The sequence below is a fragment of the Oncorhynchus gorbuscha genome, linkage group LG03 (genome assembly GCF_021184085.1).
Source record: "Oncorhynchus gorbuscha isolate QuinsamMale2020 ecotype Even-year linkage group LG03, OgorEven_v1.0, whole genome shotgun sequence".
Taxonomy (NCBI): Eukaryota; Metazoa; Chordata; class Actinopteri; order Salmoniformes; family Salmonidae; genus Oncorhynchus; species Oncorhynchus gorbuscha.
Genome location: NC_060175.1, coordinates 104,746,773 through 104,758,660, shown reverse-complemented (window position 1 = coordinate 104,758,660; position 11,888 = coordinate 104,746,773). Strand labels below are relative to the sequence as shown.

The following is an 11,888-nucleotide window of genomic DNA, read 5'->3' as shown; positions in this document are numbered from 1 at the left end:
CTGTCCAGTGTGTGCGTGTGCATGTGCGTGTGTGTGTGTGTGTGTTATGTCCCCTGTCTACCTGTGCCGATGTAGTAGCAGGATTTATGCATCCGTCCTATGAACAGCTCGAGGCCGATGATGGCATAGATGATGATGACGAACAGGACCAGCAGGGCGATGTGGAGCAGAGGCAGCATGGCCTTCATGATGGAGTTCAATACGATCTGAAGACCTGAAGACACACAGCACACTGGTCAACACACTGTCAACACACTGTCAACACACTGGTAACACACTGTCAACACACTGTCAACACACTGGTAACACACTGTCAACACACTGTCAACACACTGTCAACACACTGTCAACACACTGTCAACACACTGTCCACACACTGTCAACACACTGTCAACACACTGTCAACACACTGTCAACACACTGTCCAGTAGACTGGTCAACACACTGGTAACACACTGTCAACACACTGTCAACACACTGTCCAGTAGACTGGTTAACACACTGGTAACACACTGTCAACACACTGTCCAGTAGACTGGTTAACACACTGTCAACACACTGTCAACACACTGTCCAGTAGACTGGTCAACACACTGGTAACACACTGTCAACACACTGTCCAGTAGACTGGTCAACACACTGGTCAACACACTGGTCAACACACTGTCCAGTAGACTGGTCAACACACTGTCAACACACTGTCAACACACTGTCCAGTAGACTGGTCAACACACTGTCCAGTAGACTGGTCAACACACTGTCAACACACTGGTCAACACACTGTCAAAACACTGGTCAGCACACTGTCCAGTAGACTGGTCAACACACTGTCCAGTAGACTGGTCAACACACTGTCAACACACTGTCAACACACTGGTCAACACACTGTCCGGTAGACTGGTCAACACACTGGTCAACACACTGACAACACACTGTCCAGTAGACTGGTCAATACACTGGTCAACACACTGTCAACACACTGTCCAGTAGACTGGTCAACACACTGTCAACACACTGTCAACACACTGTCCAGTAGACTGGTCAACACACTGTCCAGTAGACTGGTCAACACACTGTCAACACACTGTCAACACACTGGTCAACACACTGTCAAAACACTGGTCAGCACACTGTCCGGTAGACTGGTCAACACACTGTCAAAACACTGTCCGGTAGACTGGTCAACACACTGTCAACACACTGTCAACACGCTGTCAACACACTGTCCAGTAGACTGGTCAACACACTGTCCGGTAGACTGGTCAACACACTGTCAACACACTGTCAACACACTGTCCAGTATACTGGTCAACACACTGTCAACACAATGTCAACACACTGCCAACACACTGTCCAGTAGACTGGTCAATACACTGGTCAACACACTGGTCAACACACTGGTCAACACACTCGTCAACACACTGACAACACACTGGTCAACACACTGACAACACACGGTTCCAGTAGACTGGTCAACACACTGGTCAACACACTTGTCAACACACTGGTCAACACACTGACAACACACGGTCCCAGTACACTGGTCAACACACTGGTCAACACACTGGTCAACACACTAACAACACACTGTCCAGTAGACTGGTCAATATACTGGTCAACACACTGGTCAACACACTGGTCAACACACTGACAACACACGGTCCCAGTAGACTGGTCAACACACTGGTCAACACACTGGTCAACACACGGTCCCAGTAGACTGGTCAACACACTGGTCAACACACTGGTCAACACACGGTCCCAGTAGACTGGTCAACACACTGGTCAATACACTGTCAACACACTGGTCAACACACGGTCCCAGTAGACTGGTCAACACACTGGTCAATACACTGTCAACACACTGGTCAACACACGGTCCCAGTAGACTGGTCAACACACTGGTCAATACACTGTCAACACACTGGTCAACACACTGACAACACACTGGTCAACACACTGACAACACACTGTCCAGTAGACTGGTCAACACACTGGTCAACACACTGTCCAGTAGACTGGTCAACACACTGTCAACACACTGTCCAGTAGACTGGTCAACACACTGTCAACACACTGGTCAACACACTGGTCAACACACGGGTAAACATACTGGTCAACACACTAGTCAACATAATGATCAACACACTGGTAAACACACTAGTCAACACACTGGTCAACACACTAGTCAACATACTGGTCAACCAACTGTCAACACACTGGTCAACACACTGGTCAACACACTGTCAACACACTGGTCAACACACTAGTCAACATACTGGTCAACCAACTGTCAACACACTGGTCAACACACTGGTCAACACACTGTCAACACACTGGTCAACACACTAGTCAACAAACTGGTCAACACACTAGTCAACATACTGGTCAACCAACTGTCAACACACTGGTCAACACACTGGTCAACACACTGTCAACACACTGGTCAACACACTAGTCAACACACTGTCCAGTAGACTGGTCAACACACTGTCAACACACTGGTCAACACACTGTCAACACACTGGTCAACACACTGTCAACACACTGGTCAACACACTAGTCAACACACTGTCCAGTAGACTGGTCAACACACTGTCAACACACTGGTCAACACACTGTCAACACACTAGTCAACACACTAGTTAACACACTGTCAACACACTGGTCAACACACTGTCCAGTAGACTGGTCAACACACTGTCAACACACTGGTCAACACACTGTCAACACAAGTCAACACAATAGTCAACACACTGTCAACACACTAGTCAACACACTAGTCAACACACTGTCAACACACTGGTCAACATACTGATCAACACACTGGTCAACACACTGTCAACACACTGGTCAACACACTGGTCAACACACTGTCAACACACTGGTCAACACACTGGTCAACACACTAGTCAACACACTGGTCAACACACTAGTCAACATACTGGTCAACCAACTGTCAACACACTGGTCAACACACTGTCAACACACTGGTCAACACACTAGTCAACACACTGGTCAACACACTAGTCAACACACTGGTCAACACACTAGTCAACATACTGGTCAACCAACTGTCAACACACTAGTCAACACACTGTCCAGTAGACTGGTCAACATACTGGTCAACACACTAGTCAACACACTGGTCAGTCCACTGGTCAGTCCACTGGTCAACACACTAGTCAACACACTGGTCAACACACTAGTCAACATACTGGTCAACCAACTGTCAACACACTGGTCAACACACTGGTCAACACACTAGTCAACACACTGGTCAACACACTAGTCAACACACTGGTCAACACACTAGTCAACATACTGGTCAACCAACTGTCAACACACTAGTCAACACACTGTCCAGTAGACTGGTCAACATACTGGTCAACACACTAGTCAACACACTGGTCAGTCCACTGGTCAGTCCACTGGTCAACACACTATTCAACATACTGGTCAACACACTAGTCAACACACTGGTCAACACACTAGTCAACACAGTAGTCAACACAGTAGTCAACATACTGGTCAACCAACTGTCAACACACTAGTCAACACACTGTCCTGTAGACTGGTCAACACACTGGTCAGTCCACTAGTCAACACACTGTCCAGTAGACTGGTCAACATACTGGTCAGTCCACTAGTCAACACACTGTCCAGTAGACTGGTCAACACACTGGTCAGTCCACTGGTCAGTCCACTGGTCAGTCCACTGGTCAGTAGACTAGTCAACACACTGGTCAGTCCACTGGTCAGTCCACTGGTCAGTAGACTAGTCAACACACTGGTCAGTCGACTGGTCAGTCTACTGGTCAGTAGACTAGTCAACACACTGGTCAGTCCACTGGTCAGTAGACTAGTCAACACACTGGTCAGTCCACTGGTCAGTCCACTGGTCAACACACTGGTCAGTCCACTGGTCAACACACTAGTCAACACACTGGTCAGTCCACTGGTCAGTCCACTGGTCAACACACTGGTCAGTCCACTGGTCATTAGACACACAGGAATAAATCATGTCCTTGAGGTCTGGGAATTGATTCTATGTATTGCGATTCGATACAGCAATTTGAGAAATATGAGAGAAATAGTTTTGATCAGTCGTGGAAATAAAAGTGCAGAAAACGTTTAAAAAGAAGATGGAGAACAAGAGCTACAGGATAGAAAATATCACAGTTTTGGCGCAGGCACAGCCAACTAGCGCTAGCTAATGCATTCTTGTGTGGGATGAGCACACACTTATACACACACCCATATACACACACACATACACACACACACAAAGTGGAGCAGGGGCAGCATGGCCTTCATCATGGAGTTCAATACGATCTCCAGACCTTCAGAGCAAGATGTTTTACTCAAAGGCTACAACACACACACACACACACACACACACACACACACACACACACACACACACACACACACACACACACACACACACACACACACACACACACACACACACACACACACACACACACACAATTCAATTCAATTCAAAGAAGTACAAAGCAGTCATTTGTGAGTCAACATTATTTTGATAATGAGAGATTGTAGTTGTTCAAACTTCTGTCATCACTTCCTGGTCCTCTCTACGTGTGTCTGTCATCACCTCCTGGTCCTCTCTAGGTGTGTCTGTCATCACCTCCTGGTCCTCTCTACGTGTGTCTGTCATCACCTCCCAGTCCTCTCTACATATGTCTGTCATCACCTCCTGGTCCTCTCTACATGTGTCTGTCATCACCTCCTGGTCCTCTCTACATATGTCTGTCATCACCTCCTGGTCCTCTCTACATGTGTCTGTCATCACCTCCCAGTCCTCTCTACATATGTCTGTCATCACCTTCTGGTCCTCTCTACATGTGTCTGTCATCACCTCCCGGTCCTCTCTACATATGTCTGTCATCACCTTCTGGTCCTCTCTACATGTGTCTGTCATCACCTCCTGGTCCTCTCTACATATGTCTGTCATCACCTCCTGGTCCTCTCTACATATGTCTGTCATCACCTCCTGGTCCTCTCTAGGTGTGTCTGTCATCACCTCCCGGTCCTCTCTACGTGTGTCTGTCATCACCTCCTGGTCCTCTTTACGTGTGTCTGTCATCACTTCCTGGTCCTCTCTAGGTGTGTCTGTCATCACCTTCTGGTCCTCTCTACATATGTCTGTCATCACCTCCTGGTCCTCTTTACGTGTGTCTGTCATCACTTCCTGGTCCTCTCCAGGTGTGTATGTCATCACCTCCTGGTCCTCTCTACATGTGTCTGCCATCACTTCCTGGTCCTCTCTAGGTGTGTCTGTCATCACCTCCTGGTCCTCTCTATGTGTGTCTGTGATCACCTCCTGTGTATGTGTGTGTGTGTCATAGCATGTGCGCGCCTGCATGTTTGCGGGCATGCGTGCGTGTCCATGTGTGAGTGTCGTAGAGCCTGGTCCCTCTAAATGTTTATATAGCATGGCATGGCCTGAGGAGCGCAACATGAGTCAAGTTCTTGTGTGGGAACGAACAACAGCCAAGTCTCTGGGGGCTTTAGTTAGCAGTCAACCATGGAGAGCAGATCCAACCACGCTACACAGAACTATACAGTCTTCTCTTCAACTACACAGAACTATACAGTCTCCTCTTCAACTACACAGAACTATACAGTCTCCCTTCATCTCCATACAACTACACAGAACTATACAGTCTTCTCTTCAACTACACAGAACTATACAGTCTCCCTTCATCTCCATACAACTACACAGAACTATACAGTCTCCCTTCATCTCCATACAACTACACAGAACTATACAGTCTCCCTTCATCTCCATACAACTACACAGAACTATACAGTCTTCTCTTCAACTACACAGAACTATACAGTCTTCTCTTCAACTACACAGAACTATACAGTCTCCCTTCATCTCCATACAACTACACAGAACTATACAGTCTCCCTTCATCTCCATACAACTACACAGAACTATACAGCCTTCTCTTCAACTACACAGAACTATAGTCTTCTCTTCAGCTCCATACAACTACACAGAACTATACAGTCTTCTCTTCAACTACACAGAACTATACAGTCTTCTCTTCAGTTCCATACAACTACACAGAACTATACAGTCTTCTCTTCAGTTCCATACAACTACACAGAACTATAGTCTTCTCTTCAACTACACATAACTATACAGTCTTCTCTTCAGCTACACAGAACTATACAGTCTTCTCTTCAACTACACAGAAATATACAGTCTTCTCTTCAGCTCCATACAACTACACAGAACTATACAGTCTTCTCTTCAGTTCCATACAACTACACAGAAATATACAGTCTTCTCTTCAACTACACAGAACTATACAGTCTTCTCTTCAGTTCCATACAACTACACAGAACTATACAGTCTTCTCTTCAGCTCCATACAACTACACAGAACTATACAGTCTCCCTTCATCTCCATACAACTACACAGAACTATAGTCTTCTCTTCAGCTACACAGAACTATACAGTCTTCTCTTCAACTACACAGAACTATACAGTCTTATCTTCAGCCTCATACAACTACACAGAACTATACAGTCTTCTCTTCAACTCCATACAACTACACAGAAATATACAGTCTTCTCTTCAGCTCCATACAACTACACAGAACTATACAGTCTTCTCTTCAGCTCCATACAACTACACATAACTATACAGTCTCCTCTTCATCTCCATACAACTACACAGAACTATACAGTCTCCTCTTCAACTACACAGAACTATAGTCTTCTCTTCAGCTCCATACAACTACACAGAACTATACAGTCTTCTCTTCAACTACACAGAACTATAGTCTTCTCTTCAGCTCCATACAACTACACAGAAATATACAGTCTTCTCTTCAGCTCCATACAACTACACAGAAATATACAGTCTTCTCTTCAGTTCCATACAACTACACAGAACTATAAAGTCTTCTCTTCAACTACATACAACTACACAGAAGTGTACAGGCCTGTGCTGCCGTAATGTGATGAATCACAGACACTATTCCAGAAGATTAGCTTCTTGGTTGATGTACACAAACACTAATCTCGCTGAACAGAGAACTCTTAAAGTCTTTGGTGAAGTTCTAGATTCATACCTGTTAAGAGATCAAGAAAATGCTACAACGAGGAGCTCCACAATCCCTCTCTTTAAAAGTTAGGTGGTGAATGTTCCCGTCACCCGTACGAAAGGGTAGCACCTGCGAAATTGGGATTTATCCAAACCCCAAACACCAGAAGTAATGTTGCTCCTTAGACCACGTGTCCCATTCCATTCCCGACAGATTCTACAATACCAGTTTACGCAAATCTGTCCGTGAAAGGTTACAACTACACAACCCTGCCTTTACACAAAACCAGTTCCCTTCTGCTTCTGCTATGTGATTCCACAATGTGATGGAATCACAAACACTGTAAAACATGCTTATATACAGACACGTACGTGCACAACCTCCCTCAGACTCACTCACTCACACACTCACACACTCACACACTCACTCACTCACTCACTCACTCACTCACTCACTCACTCACTCACTCACTCACTCACTCACTCACTCACTCACTCACACAACCCCTTCCCCCCTCTACTCACTAGGTACTCCTGAGACCAGCCGTAGGGGCCTCAGTACTCTGAAGGCTCGGAGAGCTTTGACGTCCAGACCTCCAGGCTTCCCTGGCACATGGTGGGTCGACGCAGCCTCCCCAGTGGCCTTATGGGTCATCGTCTCCAGGACGACACTGAACAGCCTGGAACACACATCATCAGCTGAGTTAGATGGCCTACAGTATAACACATCATCATCGCCATCATCATCATCATCATCACCATCCTCATCACCTGAGTTAGTTGGCCTACTGAGTAACAGATACTCTTCATCACCATCATCATCACCTTAGTTAGTCAAGTATAGCCTGGTAGTCAAGTATAGTCTGGTAGTCAAGTATAGTCTGGTAGTCAAGTATAGCCTGGTAGTCAAGTATAGCCTGGTAGTCAAGTATAGCCTGGTAGTCAAGTATAGTCTGGTAGTCAAGTATAGCCTGGTAGTCAAGTATAGCCTGGTAGTCAAGTATAGCCTGGTAGTCAAGTATAGCCTGGTGGTCAAGTCAGCTCGTACTTTAGCCAACACCATGACATGACACACATCAAGACTGAGATCAGGAGGAGTTGTCTACCCCAGACTGAGATCAGGAGGAGTTGTCTACCCCAGACTGAGAACAGGAGGAGTTGTCTACCCCAGACTGAGATCAGGAGGAGTTGTCTACCCCAGACTGAGATCAGGAGGAGTTGTCTACCCCAGACTGAGATCAGGAGGAGTTGTCTACCCCAGACTGAGAACAGGAGGAGTTGTCTACCCCAGACTGAGATCAGGAGGAGTTGTCTACCCCAGACTGAGAACAGGAGGAGTTGTCTACCCCAGACTAAGATCAGGAGGAGTTGTCTACCCCAGACTGAGATCAGGAGGAGTTGTCTACCCCAGACTGAGATCAGGATAGCCTGCTACATAGGGCCGTATTGTACAATGGCTTTTTTATTTGTTATTGCTTTGTTGTTGTGCCCTATAGTGTTTTTGCAATTGTAGACTGATTCCCATCAACATGTATCCACTAAGGAGCTTTAAGCCCAGTGATAGACAAAGAGAGAGAGGAGAAGAGATAGTGAGAGAGCAAGAGAGAGAGAAAGAGAGAGAGAGAGAGAGAGAGAGAGAGAGAGAGAGAGAGAGAGAGAGAGAGAGAGAGAGAGAGAGAGAGAGAGAGAGAGAGAGAGAAAGAGAGAGAGAGAAAGAGGAGAAGAGATAGTGAGAGAGCTAGAGAGAGGGAGAGGTAAAGAGAGAAAGAGAGAAAGAGAGAAAGAGAGAGAGAGAGGGAAGAGAGGAAAGCCAAGGGAGTCTGGGTCAGATTAAGAGACGAACAGGGACAGGGGAGGGAGAAAGAGAGGCAGTGAGATGGGAGAGAAAGAGAAAGGGAGGGGGGTGGGTTTGTATACCAGAGACTGCCCGATCATTCTAGATCCAGATTAACCATAAGCAGGAGAGAGAGCAAAGGGAAGAGATGGGGGAGATGAGGGGGTTGGAGGAGAGGAGCAGAGATGGAGGGATGAAGGAGAGGAGCAGAGATGGAGGAGAGGAGGAGAGGAGCAGAGATGGAGGGATGAAGGAGAGGAGCAGAGATGGAGGGATGAAGGAGAGGAGCAGAGATGGAGGGATGAAGGAGAGGAGCAGAGATGGAGGGATGAAGGAGAGGAGCAGAGATGGAGGGATGAAGGAGAGGAGCAGAGATGGAGGGATGAAGGAGAGGAGCAGAGATGGGGAGAGGAGGAGAGGAGCAGAGATGGAGGGATGGAGAAGAGGAGCAGGAATGGAGGAGAGGAGGAGAGGAGCAGAGATGGAGGAGAGGAGGAGAGGAGCAGAGGTGGAGGAGAGGAGCAGAGATGGAGGGATGAAGGAGAGGAGCAGAGATGGAGGAGAGGATGAGAGGAGCAGAGATGGAGGAGAGGAGGAGAGGAGCAGAGATGGAGGGATGGAGGAGAGGAGCAGAGATGGAGGAGAGATACATGGGGAAGTCAACCTGATGATATTCTATGTGATAATGATAGAGGGAATAGTGAGAAGAGATTAAGTTAATAAATAAACAAGGAACAGTTGAGACAGAGAAGAGAGATGGAGGAGAGGAGCAGAGATGGAGGAGAGGAGAGAGATGGAGGAGAGATGGAGGGGAGATGGAGGAGAGAGATGGAGGAGAGAGATGGAGGAGAGAGATGGAGGGATGGAGAAGAGGAGCAGAGATGGAGAGATGGAGAAGAGGAGCAGAGATGGAGGAGAGAGAAGGAGGAGAGATGGAGGAGAGGGATGGAGGAGCGATGGAGGAGAGAGATGGAGAAGAGAGATGGAGGCGAGATTGAGGAGAGAGATGGAGGAGAGAGATGGAGGAGAGAGATGGAGGAGAGAGATGGAGCAGAGATGGAGGGATGGAGAAGAGGAGCAGAGATGGAGGGATGGAGAAGAGGAGCAGAGATGGAGGAGAGAGATGGAGGAGAGAGATGGAGGAGAGAGATGGAGGAGAGATGGAGGAGAGATATGGAGAGACATGGAGGAGAGAGATGGAGGAGAGATTGAGGAGAGATATGGAGGAGAGATTGAGGAGAGAGATTGAGGAGAGAGATTGAGGAGCGAGATTGAGGAGCGAGATGGGGGAGACATGGAGGAGAGGGATGGAGGAGAGATTGAGGAGAGATATGGAGGAGACATGGAGGAGAGGGATGGAGGAGAGATTGAGGAGAGATATGGAGGAGAGATTGAGGAGAGAGATGGAGGAGAGATGGAGGAGAGATGGAGTAGAGATGGAGGAGTGATAGAGGAGAGATGGAGGAGAGAGTTGGAGGAGAGATGGAGGAGAGATTGAGGAGACATCGAGGAGAGATGGAGGAGAGAGATGGAGGAGACATTGAGGGGACATTGAGGAGAGATGGAGGACAGATTGAGGAGACATTGAGGAGAGATGGAGGAGAGAGATGGAGGAGACATTGAGGGGACATTGAGGAGAGATGGAGGACAGATTGAGGAGAGGGATGGAGGAGAGAGATGGAGGAGAGATGGAGGAGAGTTGGAGGAGACATTGAGGAGAGATGGAGGAGAGATGGAGGAGACATTGGAGAGAGATGGACGAAACATTGAGGAGACATTGAGGGGACATGGAGGAGAGATGGAGGAGAGATTGAGGAGAGAGATGGAGGAGAGATGGAGGAGAGTTGGAAGAGAGATAGAACGTGGTAGAAATGAAAAGGGGAGAAGACAACCTTAAGAGGTAGTGGACGATTCTAACAATAGGAGTTGGAGCAGGTAAAATGACCATTCTGTTTTACCCGACGATGACAATGACAAAGTCCAACAAGTTCCATCCGTTGCGAATGTAGGAGCTGGGGTGCATCACTAAGCCATAAGCCAAGATCTTCAGGAAGGTCTCAATGGTGAAGATAATCAGAAACACATATTCCACTTGTTCCTGGAGAAATACGAGACAAAAAAACAAAGAAACAATATCAGACGTTACATCTGTGAATTCAACATTTCCACCAGGCAGGCGTGAACAACATACTTTTTTTGTTTTGTTTTTAAGTACGATGAGAGTGTATGTTCAATTACGCAAATGTAAAAAGTGAAAGAACCAGTCTATGAGAGAGGCTTTCTGAGAGATCTGGCTCAAAAGGACCAGTCTATGAGAGAGGCTTTGTGAGAGATCTGGCTGAAAGGACCAGTCTATGAGAGGGGGTTTGTGAGAGATCTGGCTGAAAGGATCAGTCTATGAGAGGGGGTTTGTGAGAGATCTGGCTGAAAGGACCAGTCTATGAGAGTGGCTTTGTGAGAGATCTGGCTGAAAGGACCAGTCTATGAGAGTGGCTTTGTGAGAGATCTGGCTGAAAGGACCAGTCTATGAGAGAGGCTTTGTGAGAGATCTGGCTGAAAGGACCAGTCTATGAGAGGGGGTTTGTGAGAGATCTGGCTGAAATGACCAGTCTATGAGAGTGGCTTTGTGAGAGATCTGGCTCAAAAGGACCAGTCTATGAGAGAGGCTTTGTGAGAGATCTGGCTGAAAGGACCAGTCTATGAGAGGGGGTTTGTGAGAGATCTGGCTGAAATGACCAGTCTATGAGAGTGGCTTTGTGAGAGATCTGGCTGAAAGGACCAGTCTATGAGAGTGGCTTTGTGAGAGATCTGGCTGAAAGGACCAGTCTATGAGAGTGGCTTTGTGAGAGATCTGGCTGAAATGACCAGTCTATGACATTTACATTACATTTAAGTCATTTAGCAGACGCTCTTATCCAGAGCGACTTACAAATTGGGAGAGGGGTTTTGTGAGAGATCTGGCTG

General features: G+C 47.1%; 1 protein-coding gene across 2 annotated transcripts in view; it reads right to left on the bottom strand.

Annotated features, from left to right (window-relative positions):
- cacna1fb (calcium channel, voltage-dependent, L type, alpha 1F subunit) overlaps nucleotides 1-11,888 on the bottom strand; it is a 216,092-nt gene that overhangs the window by 143,209 nt on the left and 60,995 nt on the right. For both annotated transcript variants that reach the window (XM_046344773.1, XM_046344774.1), the window contains exons 4-6: nucleotides 10,883-11,022; nucleotides 7,616-7,770; nucleotides 62-214 (exon numbers count right to left, since the gene is read on the bottom strand). In XM_046344773.1, coding sequence (XP_046200729.1) covers nucleotides 62-214; nucleotides 7,616-7,770; nucleotides 10,883-11,022 — 448 coding nt within the window. The remainder of the gene's footprint in view (nucleotides 1-61; nucleotides 215-7,615; nucleotides 7,771-10,882; nucleotides 11,023-11,888) is intronic.